The sequence below is a fragment of the Bombina bombina genome, chromosome 7 (assembly GCF_027579735.1).
Source record: "Bombina bombina isolate aBomBom1 chromosome 7, aBomBom1.pri, whole genome shotgun sequence".
In the NCBI taxonomy this organism is placed as follows: domain Eukaryota; kingdom Metazoa; phylum Chordata; class Amphibia; order Anura; family Bombinatoridae; genus Bombina; species Bombina bombina.
The window spans coordinates 560320856-560341414 of NC_069505.1; the positions used below are offsets into that span (position 1 = coordinate 560320856).

The window sequence follows — 20559 nt, forward strand, 5'->3', positions numbered from 1 at the left end:
AAGAGATATAATGTGTATATACATAAAGAGATATAATGTGTATATACATAAAGAGATATAATGTGTATATACATAAAGAGATATAATGTGTATATACATACAGAGATATAATGTGTATATACATAAAGAGATATAATGTGTATATACATAGAGATATAATGTGTATATACATAAAGAGATATAATGTGTACATACATAAAGAGATATAATGTGTATATACATAAAGAGATATAATGTGTATAACCATAAAGAGATATAATGTGTATATACATAAAGAGATATAATGTGTATATACATAAAGAGATATAATGTGTACATACATAAAGAGATATAATGTGTATATACATAGAGATATAATGTGTATATACATAAAGAGATATAATGTGTACATACATAAAGAGATATAATGTGTACATACATAAAGAGATATAATGTGTACATACATAAATAGATATAATGTGTATATACTGTACATAAAGAGATATAATGTGTATATACATAAAGAGATATAATGTGTATAAACATAAAGAGATATAATGTGTATAAACATACAGAGATATAATGTGTATATACATAAAGATATATAATGTGTATATACATAAAGAGATATAATGTGTATATACATAAAGAGATATAATGTGTATATACATAGAGATATAATGTGTATATACATAAAGAGATATAATGTGTATATACATAAAGAGATATAATGTGTATATACATACAGAGATATAATGTGTATATACATAAAGATATATAATGTGTATAAAAATACAGAGATATAATGTGTATATACATAAAGATATATAATGTGTATAAAAATACAGAGATATAATGTGTATATACATAAAGAGATATTTTGTGTATATACATAAAGAGATATAATGTGTATATACATAAAGAGATATAATATGTATATACATAAAGAGATATAATGTGTATATACATAAAGAGATATAATGTGTATAAACATAAAGAGATATAATGTGTATAAAAATACAGAGATATAATGTGTATATACATAAAGAGATATAATGTGTATATACATAAAGAGATATAATGTGTATATGCATAAAGAGATATAATGTGTATAAACATAAAGAGATATAATGTGTATATACATAAAGAGATATAATGTGTATAAACATAAAGAGATATAATGTGTATATACATAAAGAGATATAATGTGTATATACATAAAGAGATATAATGTGTATATACATAAAGAGATATAATGTGTATATGCATAAAGCGATATAATGTGTATACACATAAAGAGATATAATGTGTATATACATAAAGAGAGATATAAAGTGTATATACATAAAGAGATATAATGTGTATGTACATAAAGAGATATAATGTGTAGAAACATAAAGAGATATAATGTGTATATACATAAAGAGATATAATGTGTATATACATAAAGAGATATAATGTGTATATACATAAAGAGATATATTGTGTATATACATAAAGAGATATAATGTGTATATACATAAAGAGATATAATGTGTATATACATAAAGAGATATAATGTGTATATACATAAAGAGATATAATGTGTATATACATAAAGAGATATAATGTATATACATAAAGAGATATAATGTGTATATACATAGAGATATAATGTGTATATACATAAAGAGATATAATGTGTATATACATAAAGAGATATAATGTGTATATACATACAGAGATATAATGTGTATATACATAAAGAGATATAATGTGTATATACATAGAGATATAATGTGTATATACATAAAGAGATATAATGTGTACATACATAAAGAGATATAATGTGTATATACATAAAGAGATATAATGTGTATAACCATAAAGAGATATAATGTGTATATACATAAAGAGATATAATGTGTATATACATAAAGAGATATAATGTGTACATACATAAAGAGATATAATGTGTATATACATAGAGATATAATGTGTATATACATAAAGAGATATAATGTGTACATACATAAAGAGATATAATGTGTACATACATAAAGAGATATAATGTGTACATACATAAATAGATATAATGTGTATATACTGTACATAAAGAGATATAATGTGTATATACATAAAGAGATATAATGTGTATAAACATAAAGAGATATAATGTGTATAAACATACAGAGATATAATGTGTATATACATAAAGATATATAATGTGTATATACATAAAGAGATATAATGTGTATATACATAAAGAGATATAATGTGTATATACATAGAGATATAATGTGTATATACATAAAGAGATATAATGTGTATATACATAAAGAGATATAATGTGTATATACATACAGAGATATAATGTGTATATACATAAAGATATATAATGTGTATAAAAATACAGAGATATAATGTGTATATACATAAAGATATATAATGTGTATAAAAATACAGAGATATAATGTGTATATACATAAAGAGATATTTTGTGTATATACATAACGAGATATAATGTGTATGTACATAAAGAGATATAATATGTATATACATAAAGAGATATAATGTGTATATACATAAAGAGATATAATGTGTATAAACATAAAGAGATATAATGTGTATAAAAATACAGAGATATAATGTGTATATACATAAAGAGATATAATGTGTATATACATAAAGAGATATAATGTGTATATGCATAAAGAGATATAATGTGTATAAACATAAAGAGATATAATGTGTATATACATAAAGAGATATAATGTGTATAAACATAAAGAGATATAATGTGTATATACATAAAGAGATATAATGTGTATATACATAAAGAGATATAATGTGTATATACATAAAGAGATATAATGTGTATATGCATAAAGCGATATAATGTGTATACACATAAAGAGATATAATGTGTATATACATAAAGAGAGATATAAAGTGTATATACATAAAGAGATATAATGTGTATGTACATAAAGAGATATAATGTGTAGAAACATAAAGAGATATAATGTGTATATACATAAAGAGATATAATGTGTATATACATAAAGAGATATAATGTGTATATACATAAAGAGATATATTGTGTATATACATAAAGAGATATAATGTGTATATACATAAAGAGATATAATATGTATATACATAAAGAGATAAAATGTGTATATACATAAAGAGATATAATGTGTATAAACATAAAGAGATATAGGGGCCTAGTTATCAAGCCGTCAACCTCAAATACGCTGGAATTCCGCAGCGTATTTGTGGCGAGGCTGATTCGCCTTAGTTATCAAAGGCTCGAGACCGGCAAAAGTAGAATTTTGTGACGTAAACTTCGATCCGCCGGACTCAGTCCGACACAGATCGATTCTTACGTCACTCCAGATGTTCCGCACACAAGTGCGGCACATTCTCACTACTTTTGCTAGTTATCAAAAAACTAGCAGGTACGCTCGGCACTTTTCCGGCCCAGCGTACCTGGTTTTCAAACCGCCACCCCTGGAGGCGGCGGATCCCATAGGAATCAATGGGAGTCTGACCATAGCGAAAGTACAAGTTCGCTGCTGCCAGACATCCCATTCATTCCTATGGGAGCTGTCTACACCTAACACCCTAACATGTACCCCGAGTCTAAACACCCCTAATCTGCCCCCGTACACCGCCGCAACTAAATAAAGTTATTACCCCCTAAACCGCCGCTCCCGGAGCCCACCGCAACTATAATAAAGTTATTACCCCCTAAACCGCCGCTCCCGGAGCCCACCGCAACTATAATAAATGTATTACCCCCTAAACCGCCGCTCCGGGAGCCCACCGCAACTATAATAAATGTATTAACCCCTAAACCGCCGCTCCCTGAACCCGCCGCAACCTATATTAAATGTATTAACCCCTATCCTGCCCCCCCATACCGTCGCCACCTATAATAAAATTATTAACCCCTATCCTGCTGATCCCGCACCTCGCCGCAACTAAATAAATAGTTTAACCCCTAAACCGCCGCTCCCTGAACCCGCCGCAACCTATAATAAATTTATTAACCCCTATCCTGCCCCCCCTACACCGTCGTCACCTATAATAAATTTATTAACCCCTATCCTGCCCCCCACTACACCGCCGCCACTGTAATAAAATTATTAACCCCTAAACCTAAGTCTAACACTAACCCTAACGCCCCCCTAAATTAAATATTAATTAAATAAATCTAAATCATATTTATATTATTAACTAAGTTAATCCTATTTAAAACTAAATACTTACCTATAAAATAAACCCTAATATAGCTACAATATAAATAATAATTATATTCTAGCTAGTTTAGGATTTTTTTTAATTTTACAGGCAACTTTCAATTTATTTTAACTAGGTACAATAGCTATTAAATAGTTATTAACTATTTAATATCTACCTAGTTAAAATAAAGAGAAATTTACCTGTAAAATAAAAACTAACCTAAGTTACAATAACACCTAACACTACACTATACTTTAATAAATTTTTCCTATTTAAAACTAAATACTTACCTGTAAAATAAACCCTAAGATAGCTACAATATAATTAATAATTACATTGTAGCTATCTTAGGATTTATATTTATTTTACAGGTAACTTTGTATTTATTTTAGCTAGTTAGAATAGTTATTAAATAGTTATTAACTATTTAATAACTACCTAGCTAAAAGAAATACAAAATTACCTGTAAAATAAATCCTAACCTAAGTTACAATTAAACCTAATACTACACTATCATTACATTAATTAAATAAACTACCTACAAATACCTACAATTAAATACAATTACATAAACTAACTAAAGTACAAAAAAATAAAAAAAGCTAAGTTACAAAAAAATAAAAAAATAAGTTACAAACATTTTAAAAATATTACAACAATTTTAAGCTACTTACACCTAATCTAAGCCCCCTAATAAAATAACAAACCCCCCCAAAATAAAAAAATGCCCTACCCTATTCTAAATTAAATAAATTTCAAAGCTCTTTTACCGACGAACTACCGACGAATGAAGGCTCCTTTAAGGGACGTCATCCAAGATGGCGTCCCTTCAATTCCGATTGGCTGATTCTATCAGCCAATCGGAATTAAGGTAGGAAAAATCTGATTGGCTGATGGAATCAGCCAATCAGATTCAAGTTCAATCCGATTGGCTGATCCAATCAGCCAATCAGATTGAGCTCGCATTCTATTGGCTGTTCCGATCAGCCAATAGAATGCGAGCTCAATCTGATTGGCTGATTGGATCAGCCAATCGGATTGAACTTGAATCTGATTGGCTGATTTAATCAGCCAATCAGATTTTTCCTACCTTAATTCCAATTGGCTGATAGAATCCTATCAGCCAATCGGAATTGAAGGGACGCCATCTTGGATGACTTCCCTTAAAGGAGCCTTCATTCGTCGGTAGTTCGTCGGGAAAGGAGGATGTTCCGCGTCGGCGGGATGAAGATTCAAGACCCGGCTTGGAAGATGACATCGCAAGGATAGAAGACCTCTTCAGAGCCTCTTGGAAGATGACATCGCCCGGATCGAAGACTTCTTCAGCGCCGCCTGGATGATGACTTCATCGGATGGAAGATTTCTTCAGCGCCGCTTGGAGGATTAACTTCTTCCGCTCCGGATGTCCACTTCGGTTCCATCGCTGCTCGGCTGAGTGAAGACTCAAGGTAGGATGATCTTCAGGGGATTAGTGTTAGGTTTTTGTAAGGGGGGTTTGGGTTAGATTAGGGGTATGTGGGTGGTGGGTTTTAATGTTGGGGGGGGTTGTATTTTTCTTTTACAGGCAAAAGAGCTGTTTTCTTTGGGGCATGCCCCCACAAATGGCCCTTTTAAGGGCTGGTAAGGTAAAAGAGCTTTGAAATGTATTTAATTTAGAATAGGGTAGGGCATTTTTTTATTTTGGGGGGGTTTGTTATTTTATTAGGGGGCTTAGATTAGGTGTAAGTAGCTTAAAATTGTTGTAATATTTTTAAAATGTTTGTAACTTATTTTTTTATTTTTTGTAACTTAGCTTTTTTTATTTTTTGTACTTTAGTTAGTTTATGTAATTGTATTTAATTATAGTTATTTGTAGGTAGTTTATTTAATTAATGTAATGATAGTGTAGTGTTAGGTTTAATTGTAACTTAGGTTAGGATTTATTTTACAGGTAATTTTGTATTTCTTTTAGCTAGGTAGTTATTAAATAGTTAATAACTATTTAATAACTATTCTAACTAGCTAAAATAAATACAGTTACCTGTAAAATAAATATAAATCCTAAGATAGCTACAATGTAATTATTAATTAGATTGTAGCTATCTTAGGGTTTATTTTACAGGTAAGTATTTAGTTTTATATAGGAAAAATGTATTAAAGTATAGTGTAGTGTTAGGTGTAATTATAACTTAGGTTAGGATTTATTTTACAGGTACATTTCTCTTTATTTTAGCTAGGTAAGCTATTAAATAGTTAATAACTATTTAATAGCTATTGTACCTAGTTAAAATAAATTGAAAGTTGCCTGTAAAATTAAAAAAAATCCTAAGGCCTAGATTTGGAGTTCGGCGGTAAAAGGGCTGTTAACGCTCCGCGGGTTTTTTTCTGGCCGCACCATAAAATTAACTCTGGTATCGAGAGTCCAAAAAAATGCTGCGTTAGGCTCCAAAAAAGGAGCGTAGAGCATTTTTACCGCAAATGCAACTCTCGATACCAGAGTTGCTTACGGACGCGGCCAGCCTCAAAAACGTGCTCGTGCACGATTCTCCCATAGGAAACAATGGGGCTGTTTGAGCTGAAAAAAAACCTAACACCTGCAAAAAAGCCGCGTTCAGCTCCTAACGCAGCCCCATTGTTTCCTATGGGAAAACACTTCCTACGTCTGCACCTAACACCCTAACATGTACCCCGAGTCTAAACACCCCTAACCTTACACTTATTAACCCCTATTCTGCCGCCCCCGCTATCGCTGACCCCTGCATTACACTTTTAACCCCTAATCTGCCGCTCCGTAAACCGCCGCCAATCAGATTGAGCTCGCATTCTATTGGCTGTTCCGATCAGCCAATAGAATGCGAGCTCAATCTGATTGGCTGATTGGATCAGCCAATCGGATTGAACTAGATTCTGATTGGCTGATTCCATCAGCCAATCAGAAAATTCCTACCTTAATTCCGATTGGCTGATAGAATCCTATCAGCCAATCGGAATTCGAGGGACGCCATCTTGGATGACGTCCCTTAAAGGAACAGTCATTCGTCAATCAGTCGTCGGGCCGGATGGACGTTCCGCGCTGGAGGTCTTCAGGATCCTGCCGCTTCGCTCCGGATGGAAGAAGATAGAAGATGCCGCTTGGAGAAGATGTTTGCCGGTCCGGATGTCCTCTTCTTGCCGGATAGGAGGAAGACTTTGGACCCTCTTCTGGACTTCTTCAGTGGATGTCTAGCCCCCGCTTGGGTTGGATGAAGATATCGGAGCCAGGACCGATCGGTGATACCTGGATGGTGAAGACAAGGTAGGAAGATCTTCAGGGGATTAGTGTTAGGTTTATTTAAGGGGGGTTTGGGTTAGATTAGGGGTATGTGGGTGGTGGGTTGTAATGTTGGGGGGGGGGTATTGTATGTTTTTTTTTACAGGCAAAAGAGCTGAACTTCTTGGGGCATGCCCCGCAAAGGGCCCTGTTCAGGGCTGGTAAGGTAAAAGAGCTTGTAACTTTTTTTATTTAGAATAGGGTAGTGAATTTTTTATTTTGGGGGGCTTTGTTATTTTATTAGGGGGCTTAGAGTAGGTGTAATTAGTTTAAAATTGTTGTAATATTTTTCTTATGTTTGTAAATATTTTTTTATTTTCTGTAACTTAGTTCTTTTTTATTTTTTGTACTTTAGCTAGTTTATTTAATTGTATTTATTTGTAGCAATTGTGTTTATTTAATTTATTGATAGTGTAGTGTTAGGTTAATTGTAGGTAATTGTAGGTAGTTTATTTAATTATTTTATTGATAGGGTAGTGTTAGGTTTAATTATATCTTAGGTTAGGATTTATTTTACAGGTAATTTTGTAAATATTTTAACTAGGTAACTATTAAATAGTTCTTAACTATTTAATAGCTATTGTACCTAGTTAAAATAAATACCAAGTTGCCTGTAAAATAAATATTAATCCTAAAATAGCTATAATATAATTATAATTTATATTGTAGCTATATTAGGGTTTATTTTACAGGTAAGTATTTAGCTTTAAATAGGATTAATTTATTTAATAAGAGTTAATTAATTTCGTTAGATGTAAATTATATTTAAGTTAGGGGGGTGTTAGGGTTAGGGTTAGACTTAGCTTTAGGGGTTAATACATTTATTAGAATAGCGGTGAGCTCCGATCGGAAGATTAGGGGTTAATAATTGAAGTTAAGTGTCGGCGATGTTAGGGAGGGCAGATTAGGGGTTAATACTATTTATGATAGGGTTAGTGAGGCGGATTAGGGCTTAATAACTTTATTATAGTAGCGCTCAGGTCCGCTCGGCAGATTAGGGGTTAATAAGTGTAGGCAGGTGTCGGCGACGTTGAGGGGGGCAGATTAGGGGTTAATAAATATAATATAGGGGTCGGCGGTGTTAGGGGCAGCAGATTAGGGGTACATAAGTATAACGTAGGTGGCGGTCGGCAGATTAGGGGTTAAAAATTTTAATCGAGTGGCGGCGATGTGGGGGGAGCTCGGTTTAGGGGTACATAGGTAGTTTATGGGTGTTAGTGTACTTTAGGGTACAGTAGTTAAGAGCTTTATAAACCGGCGTTAGCCAGAAAGCTCTTAACTCCTGCTTTTTTTCTGCGGCTGGAATCTTGTCGTTAGAGCTCTAACGCTCACTGCAGAAACGACTCTAAATACCGGAGTTAGGAAGATCCCATTGAAAAGATAGGATACGCAAATGGCGTAGGGGGATCTGCGGTATGGAAAAGTCGCGGCTGAAAAGTGAGCGTTAGACCCTTACCTACATGACTCTAAATACCGGCGGTAGCCTAAAACCAGCGTTAGGAGCCTCTAACGCTGGTTTTCACGGCTACCGCCGAACTCCAAATCTAGGTCTTAGATAGCTAGAATATAATTATTATTTATATTGTAGCTATATTAGGGTTTATTTTATAGGTAAGTATTTAGTTTTAAATAGGATTAACTTAGTTAATAATATAAATATGATTTAGATTTATTTAATTAATATTTAAGTTAGGGGGGCGTTAGGGTTAGTGTTAGACTTAGGTTTAGGGGTTAATAATTTTATTACAGTGGCGGCGGTGTAGTGGGGGGCAGGATAGGGGTTAATAAATGTATTATAGGTTGCGGCGGGTTCAGGGAGCGGCGGTTTAGGGGTTAAACTATTTATTTATTTGCGGCGAGGTGCGGGATCAGCAGGATAGGGGTTAATAACTTTATTACAGAGGGCGGCGGTATAGGGGGGGCAGGATAGGGGTTACTAGGTATAATGTAGGTGGCAGCGGTGTCCGGGAGCGGCGGTTTAGGGGTTAATACATTTATAAGACTTGCGGCGGGGTCTAGGAGCGGCGGTTTAGGGGTTAATACATTTATAAGACTTGCGGCGGGGTCTAGGAGCGGCGGTTTAGGGGTTAAGACATTTATTATAGTTGCGGCAGGGTCTAGGAGCGGCGGATTAGGGGTTAGTAACTTTATTTAGTTGCGGGGGGCTCCGGGGGCGCCGGTATAGGGGGTAGAACAGTGCAGTTTAGTGTGAGTGCTTAGTGACAGGCTAGCAAAAAAGCTGTCAAACAGCCGAAGAGCAGCGAGATCGGATGTGTGATAACTCTCACAGTCCGCTGCTCATCGCCCTGCGGCTTTTTGACAGCTTTTTTTGATAACTTAGGCGTATTTTTTCAGGTCCGCGGCGGCGAAGGTAGGCGAGCTTAGGCGGGCGTATTGGGCCGGCGAAGGCAGGAAAGTACACACGTTGATAACTACCCCCCATGATGTGTATAAAAATACAGAGATATAATGTGTATATACATAAAGATATATAATGTGTATAAAAATACAGAGATATAATGTGTATATACATAAAGATATATAATGTGTATAAAAATACAGAGATATAATGTGTATATACATAAAGAGATATATTGTGTATATACATAAAGAGATATAATGTGTATATACATAAAGAGATATAATATGTATATACATAAAGAGATATAATGTGTATATACATAAAGAGATATAATGTGTATAAACATAAAGAGATATAATGTGTATAAAAATACAGAGATATAATGTGTATATACATAAAGAGATATAATGTATATAAACATAAAGAGATATAATGTGTATATACATAAAGATATAATGTGTATATACATAAAGAGATATAATGTGTATATACATAAAGAGATATAATGTGTATATGCATAAAGAGATATAATGTGTATATACATAAAGAGATATAATGTGTATATACATAAAGAGATATAATGTGTATATACATAAAGAGATATAATGTGTATATACATACAGAGATATAATGTGTATATACATAAAGAGATATAATGTGTATATACATACAGAGATATAATGTGTATATACATAAAGAGATATAATGTGTATATGCATACAGAGATATAATGTGTATATACATACAGAGATATAATGTGTATATACATAAAGAGATATAATGTGTATATACATAAAGAGATATAATGTGTATATACATAAAGAGATATAATGTGTATATACATAAAGAGATATAATGTGTATATACATATAGAGATATAATGTGTATATACATATAGAGATATAATGTGTATATACATACAGAGATATAATGTGTATATACATAAAGAGATATAATGTGTATATACATAAAGAGATATAATGTGTATAACCATAAAGAGATATAATGTGTATAACCATAAAGAGATATAATGTGTATAACCATAAAGAGATATAATGTGTATATACATAAAGAGATATAATGTGTATAAACATAAAGAGATATAATGTGTATATACATAAAGAGATATAATGTGTATAAACATAAAGAGATATAATGTGTATATACATAAAGAGATATAATGTGTATATACATAAAGAGATATAATGTGTATATACATAAAGAGATATAATGTGTATATACATATAGAGATATAATGTGTATATACATAAAGAGATATAATGTGTATATACATAAAGAGGTATAATGTGTATATACATAAAGAGATATAATGTATATATACATAAAGAGATATAATGTGTATATACATAAAGAGATACAATGTGTATATACATAAAGAGATATAATGTGTATATACATACAGAGATATAATGTGTATATACATAAAGAGATATAATGTGTATATACATAAAGAGATACAATGTGTATATACATAAAGAGATATAATGTGTATATACATACAGAGATATAATGTGTATATACATAAAGAGATATAATGTGTATATACATAAAGAGATATAATGTGTATAAACATAAAGAGATATAATGTGTATAAACATAAAGAGATATAATGTGTATATACATAAAGAGATATAATGTGTATATACATACAGAGATATAATGTGTATATACATACAGAGATATAATGTGTATATACATAAAGAGATATAATATGTATAAACATAAAGAGATATAATGTGTATAGACATAAAGAGATATAATGTGTATATACATACAGAGATATAATGTGTATATACATAAAGAGATATAATGTGTATATACATACAGATATATAATGTGTATAAACATAAAGAGATATAATGTGTATATACATAAAGAGATATAATGTGTATATACATAAAGAGATATAATGTGTATAAACATAAAGAGATATCATGTGTATATACATAAAGAGATATAATGTGTATACACATAAAGAGATATAATGTGTATAAACATAAAGAGATATAATGTGTATATACATAAAGAGATATAATGTGTATATACATAAAGAGATATAATGTGTATAAACATAAAGAGATATAATGTGTATATACATAAAGAGATATAATGTGTATATACATAAAGAGATATAATGTGTATATACAGGGAGTGCAGAATTATTAGGCAAGTTGTATTTTTGAGGATTAATTTTATTATTGAACAACAACCATGTTCTCAATGAACCAAAAAAACTCATTAATATCAAAGCTGAATATTTTTGGAAGTAGTTTTTAGTTTGTTTTTAGTTTTAGCTATTTTAGGGGGATATCTGTGTGTGCAGGTGACTATTACTGTGCATAATTATTAGGCAACTTAACAAAAAACAAATATATACCCATTTTAATTATTTATTTTTACCAGTGAAACCAATATAACATCTCAACATTCACAAATATACATTTCTGACATTCAAAAACAAAACAAAAACAAATCAGTGACCAATATAGCCACCTTTCTTTGCAAGGACACTCAAAAGCCTGCCATCCATGGATTCTGTCAGTGTTTTGATCTGTTCACCATCAACATTGCGTGCAGCAGCAACCACAGCCTCCCAGACACTGTTCAGAGAGGTGTACTGTTTTCCCACCTTGTAAATCTCACATTTGATGATGGACCACAGGTTCTCAATGGGGTTCAGATCAGGTGAACAAGGAGGCCATGTCATTAGATTTTCTTCTTTTATACCCTTTCTTGCCAGCCACGCTGTGGAGTACTTGGACGCGTGTGATGGAGCATTGTCCTGCATGAAAATCATGTTTTTCTTGAAGGATGCAGACTTCTTCCTGTACCACTGCTTGAAGAAGGTGTCTTCCAGAAACTGGCAGTAGGACTGGGAGTTGAGCTTGACTCCATCCTCAACCCGAAAAGGCCCCACAAGCTCATCTTTGATGATACCAGCCCAAACCAGTACTCCACCTCCACCTTGCTGGCGTCTGAGTCGGACTGGAGCTCTCTGCCCTTTACCAATCCAGCCACGGGCCCATCCATCTGGCCCATCAAGACTCACTCTCATTTCATCAGTCCATAAAACCTTAGAAAAATCAGTCTTGAGATATTTCTTGGCCCAGTCTTGACGTTTCAGCTTGTGTGTCTTGTTCAGTCGTGGTCGTCTTTCAGCCTTTCTTACCTTGGCCATGTCTCTGAGTATTGCACACCTTGTGCTTTTGGGCACTCCAGTGATGTTGCAGCTCTGAAATATGGCCAAACTGGTGGCAAGTGGCATCTTGGCAGCTGCACGCTTAACTTTTCTCAGTTCATGGGCAGTTATTTTGCGCCTTGGTTTTTCCACACGCTTCTTGCGACCCTGTTGACTATTTTGAATGAAACGCTTGATTGTTCGATGATCACGCTTCAGAAGCTTTGCAATTTTAAGAGTGCTGCATCCCTCTGCAAGATATCTCACTATTTTTGACTTTTCTGAGCCTGTCAAGTCCTTCTTTTGACCCATTTTGCCAAAGGAAAGGAAGTTGCCTAATAATTATGCACAGCTGATATAGGGTGTTGATGTCATTAGACCACACCCCTTCTCATTACAGAGATGCACATCACCTAATATGCTTAATTGGTAGTAGGCTTTCGAGCCTATACAGCTTGGAGTAAGACAACATGCATAAAGAGGATGATGTGGTCAAAATACTCATTTGCCTAATAATTCTGCACTCCCTGTACATAAAGAGATATAATGTGTATATACATAAAGAGATATAATGTGTATATACATAAAGAGATACAATGTGTATATACATAAAGAGATATCTATGTATATACACATTATATCTCTTTATGTATATACACATGATATCTCTTTATGTTTATACACATTATATCTCTTTATGTATATACACATTATATCTCTTTATGTTTATACACATTATATCTCTTTATGTATATACACATTATATCTCTGTATGTATATACACATTATATCTCTTTATGGTTATACACATTATATCTCTTTATGTATATACACATTATATCTCTGTATGTATATACACATGATATCTCTGTATGTATATACACATTATATCTCTTTATGTATATACACATTATATCTCTTTATGTATATACACATTATATCTCTTTATGTATATACACATTATATCTCTTTATGTATATACACATTATATCTCTTTATGTTTATACACATTATATCTCTTTATGTATATACACATTATATCTCTGTATGTATATACACATTATATCTCTTTATGTATATACATATTATATCTCTTTATGTATATACACATTATATCTCTTTATGTATATACACATTATATCTCTTTATGTATATACACATTATATCTCTGTATGTATATACACATTATATCTCTTTATGTATATACACATTATATCTCTTTATGCATATACACATTATATCTTTGTATGTATATACACATTATATCTCTTTATGTATATACACATTATATCTCTTTGTTTATACACATTATATCTCTTTATGTATATACACATTATATCTCTTTATGTATATACACATTATATCTCTTTATGTATATACACATTATATCTCTTTATGTATATACACATTATATCTCTTTATGTATATACATTATATCTCTATGTATATACACATTATATCTTTATGTATATACACATTATATCTCTTTATGTATATACACATTATATATCTTTATGTATATACACATTATATCTCTATGTATATACACATTATATCTTTATGTATATACACATTATATCTCTTTATGTTTATACACATTATATCTCTTTATGTTTATACACATTATATCTCTTTATGTATATACACATTATATCTCTTTATGTATATACACATGATATCTCTTTATGTATATACACATTGTATCTCTTTATGTATATACACATTATATCTCTTTATGTATATACACATTATATCTCTTTATGTATATAAACATTATATCTCTTTATGTATATACACATTATATCTCTTTATGTATATACACATAAAGAGATATAATGTGTATATACATAAAGAGATATAATGTGTATATACATAAAGATATATAATGTGTATATACATAAAGAGATACAATGTGTATATACATAAAGAGATATCATGTGTATATACATAAAGAGATATAATGTGTATATACATAAAGAGATATAATGTGTATAAACATAAAGAGATATAATGTGTATAAACATAAAGAGATATAATGTGTATATACATAAAGATATAATGTGTATATACATAGAGATATAATGTGTATATACATAAAGATATATAATGTGTATATACATAAAGAGATATAATGTGTATATACATAAAGATATAATGTGTATATACATAGAGATATAATGTATATACATAAAGAGATATAATGTGTATATACATAAAGAGATATAATGTGTATATACATAAAGAGATATAATGTGTATATACATAAAGAGATATAATGTGTATATACATAAAGAGATATAATGTGTATAAACAAAGAGATATAATGTGTATATACATATAGAGATATAATGTGTATATACATAAAGAGATATAATGTGTATATACATACAAAGATATAATGTGTATATGCATAAAGAGATATAATGTGTATATACATAAAGAGATATAATGTGTATATACATACAGAGATATAATGTGTATATACATAAAGAGATATAATGTGTATATACATAAAGAGATATAATGTGTATATACATAAAGAGATATAATATGTATATACATAAAGAGATATAATGTGTATATACATACAGAGATATAATGTGTATATACATAAAGAGATATAATGTGTATAAACATAAAGAGATATAATGTGTATATACATAAAGAGATATAATGTGTATATACATAAAGAGATATAATGTGTATATACATAAAGAGATATAATGTGTATATACATAAAGAGATATAATGTGTATATACATACAGAGATATCATGTGTATATACATACAGAGATATAATGTGTATATACATAAAGAGATATAATGTGTATAACCATAAAGAGATATAATGTGTATATACATACAGAGATATAATGTGTATATACATAAAGAGATATAATGTGTATAAACATAAAGAGATATAATGTGTATATACATAAAGAGATATAATGTGTATATACATAAAGAGATATAATGTGTATATACATAAAGAGATATAATGTGTATATACATACAGAGATATCATGTGTATATACATACAGAGATATAATGTGTATATACATAAAGAGATATAATGTGTATATACATAAAGAGATATAATGTGTATATACATAAAGAGATATAATGTGTATATGCATAAAGAGATATAATGTGTATATACATAAAGAGATATAATGTATATATACATAAAGAGATATAATGTGTATCTACATAAAGAGATATAATGTGTATATACATAAAGAGATATAATGTGTATATACATAAAGAGATATAATGTATATACATAAAGAGATATAATGTGTATATACATAAAGAGATATAATGTGTATATACATAAAGAGATATAATGTGTATATACATAAAGAGATATAATGTGTATATACATAAAGAGATATACTGTGTATATACATAAAGAGATATAATGTGTATAAACATAAAGAGATATAATGTGTATATACATAAAGAGATATAATGTGTATATACATAAAGAGATATACTGTGTATATACATAAAGAGATATACTGTGTATATACATAAAGAGATATAATGTGTATATACATAAAGAGATATAATGTGTATATACATAAAGAGATATACTGTGCATATACATAAAGAGATATACTGTGTATATACATAAAGAGATATAATGTGTATATACATAAAGAGATATAATGTGTATATACATAAAGAGATATACTGTGCATATACATAAAGAGATATAATGTGTATATACATAAAGAGATATAATGTGTATATACATAAAGATATAATGTGTATATACATAAAGAGATATAATGTGTATATACATAAAGAGATATAATGTGTATATACATAAAGATATAATGTGTATATACATAAAGATATATAATGTGTATATATATAGAGATATAATGTGTATATACATAAAGAGATATAATGTGTATATACATAAAGAGATATAATGTGTATATACATAAAGAGATATACTGTGTATATACATAAAGAGATATAATGTGTATATACATAAAGAGATATAATGTGTATATACATAAAGAGATATAATGTGTATATACATAAAGAGATATAATGTGTATATACATAGAGATATAATGTGTATATACATAAAGAGATATAATGTGTATATACATAAAGAGATATAATGTGTATATACATAAAGAGATATAATGTGTATATACATAAAGAGATATAATGTGTATAAACATAAAGAGATATAATGTGTATATACATAAAGAGATATAATGTGTATATACATAAAGAGATATAATGTGTATAAACATAAAGAGATATAATGTGTATATACATAAAGAGATATAATGTGTATATACATAAAGAGATATAATGTGTATATACATAAAGAGATATAATGTGTATATACATAAAGAGATATAATGTGTATATACATAAAGAGATATAATGTGTATATACATAAAGAGATATAATGTGTATATACATAGAGATATAATGTGTATAAACATAAAGAGATATAATGTGTATATACATAAAGAGATATAATGTGTATATACATAAAGAGATATAATGTGTATAAACATAAAGAGATATAATGTGTATATACATAAAGAGATATAATGTGTATATACATAAAGAGATATAATGTGTATAAACATAAAGAGATATAATGTGTATATACATAAAGAGATATAATGTGTATATACATAAAGAGATATGTGTATATACATAAAGAGATATAATGTGTATATACATAAAGAGATATAATGTGTATATACATAAAGAGATATAATGTGTATATACATAGAGATATAATGTGTATAAACATAAAGAGATATAATGTGTATATACATAAAGAGATATAATGTGTATATACATAGAGATATAATGTGTATATACATACAGAGATATAATGTGTATATACATAAAGAGATATAATGTAAATACAATATCATTTGTTTCTTATATACAAATAGCTGCTGTTTTTCTCTTTTGCTTTCACTCTCATAGCTTTTGCAAACTTCTCAACTATTTTCTGCCTGGTATCTACTGACCTATCTCTTGTAATTTTTTTCATTGGCTAGAGGCTCATGTACTAGCCAATCACCACAAAACAGCTCCACCCTCTATATATATATATATATATATATATATAGTGCAGGGAATGCCCTAATTGTCATTCTGACTTGTTCCTGCAGCACCAGAGCACAGACACTTTGTTGCTTATTGTATGGTTTAATTATCTGCAGAAGGATGCGTCCCCTCCTTGTACTGCTTATTCTGGGGGTATCTGGTGCTAACTGTGGTGAGTACATGAGGAGAGGGTCACTGTGCTATGTTATGTATGTATAGAGTGTAAGCTCTGCAGGTCAGGGCCTCTCCTGCCTTATGGTGTCAGTCACTTGCTGCTTATTGTCACTGTGAGATCTATATTATCCCTGTATGATAAGTCTGTGTGAGTATGTGAGGAGAGGGTCACTGTGCTATGTTATGTATAGAGTGTAAGCTCTGCAGGTCAGGGCCTCTCCTGCCTTATGGTGTCAGTCACTTGCTGCTTATTGTCACTGTGAGATCTATATTATCCCTGTATGATAAGTCTCTGTGAGTATGTGAGGAGAGGGTCACTGTGCTATGTTATGTATGTATAGAGTGTAAGCTCTGCAGGTCAGGGCCTCTCCTGCCTTAAGGTGTCAGTCACTGCTTATTGTCACTGTGAGATCTATATTATCCCTGTATGATAAGTCTGTGTGAGTATGTGAGGAGAGGGTCACTGTGCTATGTTATGTATAGAGTGTAAGCTCTGCAGGTCAGGGCCTCTCCTGCCTTATGGTGTCAGTCACTGCTTATTGTCACTGAGATCTATATTATCCCTGTATGATAAGTCTGTGTGAGTATGTGAGGAGAGGGTCACTGTGCTATGTTATGTATGTATAGAGTGTAAGCTCTGCAGGTCAAGGTCTCTCCTGCCTTATGGTGTCAGTCACTTACTGCTTATTGTCACTGTGAGATCTATATTATCCCTGTATGATAAGTCTGTGTGAGTATGTGAGGAGAGGGTCACTGTGCTATGTTATGTATGTATAGAGTGTAAACTCTGCAGGTCAGGGTCTCTCCTGCCTTATGGTGTCAGTCACTTGGTGCTTATTGTCACTGTGAGATCTATATTATCCCTGTATGATAAGTCTGTGTGAGTATGTGAGGAGAGGGTCACTGTGCTGTGTTATGTATAGAGTGTAAGCTCTGCAGGTCAGGGCCTCTCCTGTCTTATGGTGTCAGTCACTGTTTATTGTCACTGTGAGATCTATATTATCCCTGTATGATAAGTCTGTGTGAGTATGTGAGGAGAGGGTCACAGTGCTATGTTATGTATAGAGTGTAAGCTCTGCAGGTCAGGGCCTCTCCTGCCTTATGGTGTCAGTCACTTGCTGCTTATTGTCACTGTGAGATCTATATTATCCCTGTATGATAAGTCTGTGTGAGTATGTGAGGAGAGGGTCACTGTGCTATGATATGTATAGAGTGTAAGCTCTGCAGGTCAGGGCCTATCCTGCCTTATGGTGTCAGTCACTACTTATTGTCACTGTGAGATCTATATTATCCCTGTATGATAAGTCTGTGTGAGTATGTGAGGAGAGGGTCACTGTGCTATGTTATGTATAGAGTGTAAGCTCTGCAGGTCAGGGTCTCTCCTGCCTTATGGTGTCAGTCACTGCTTATTGTCGCTGTGAGATCTATATTATCCCTGTATGATAATCTGTGTGAGTATGTGAGGAGAGGGTCACTGTGCTATGTTATGTATAGAGTGTAAGCTCTGCAGGTCAGGGCCTCTCCTGCCTTATGGTGTCAGTCACTTGCTGCTTATTGTCACTGTGAGATCTATATTATCCCTGTATGATAAGTCTGTGTGAGTATGTGAGGAGAGGGTCACTGTGCTATGTTATGTATAGAGTGTAAGCTCTGCAGGTCAGGGCCTCTCCTGCCTTATGGTGTCAGTCACTTGCTGCTTATTGTCACTGTGAGATCTATATTATCCCTGTATGATAAGTCTCTGTGAGTATGTGAGGAGAGGGTCACTGTGCTATGTTATGTATGTATAGAGTGTAAACTCTGCAGGTCAGGGTCTCTCCTGCCTTATGGTGTCAGTCACTTGCTGCTTATTGTCACTGTGAGATCTATATTATCCCTGTATGATAAGTCTGTGTGAGTATGTGAGGAGAGGGTCACTGTGCTATGTTATGTATGTATAGAGTGTAAGCTCTGCAGGTCAGGGCCTCTCCTGCCTTAAGGTGTCAGTCACTGCTTATTGTCACTGTGAGATCTATATTATCCCTGTATGATAAGTCTGTGTGAGTATGTGAGGAGAGGGTCACTGTGCTATGTTATGTATAGAGTGTAAGCTCTGCAGGTCAGGGCCTCTCCTGCCTTATGGTGTCAGTCACTGCTTATTGTCACTGAGATCTATATTATCCCTGTATGATAAGTCTGTGTGAGTATGTGAGGAGAGGGTCACTGTGCTATGTTATGTATGTATAG

At 31.5% G+C, this 20559-nt stretch overlaps 1 protein-coding gene across 2 annotated transcripts in view; it reads left to right on the forward strand.

Moving 5' to 3' along the window:
• The first annotated feature begins 18213 nt into the window (after positions 1-18213).
• The window catches only part of LOC128667049 (H-2 class I histocompatibility antigen, Q9 alpha chain), a 614967-nt gene continuing 612621 nt past the window's right edge, over positions 18214-20559 (forward strand). Inside the window, exon 1 of one of the 2 annotated variants that reach the window (XM_053721928.1) lies at positions 18214-18331. In XM_053721928.1, coding sequence (XP_053577903.1) covers positions 18280-18331 — 52 coding nt within the window. In that variant the 5' untranslated portion in view covers positions 18214-18279. The remainder of the gene's footprint in view (positions 18332-20559) is intronic. The other variant, XM_053721927.1, reaches the window with a different exon arrangement.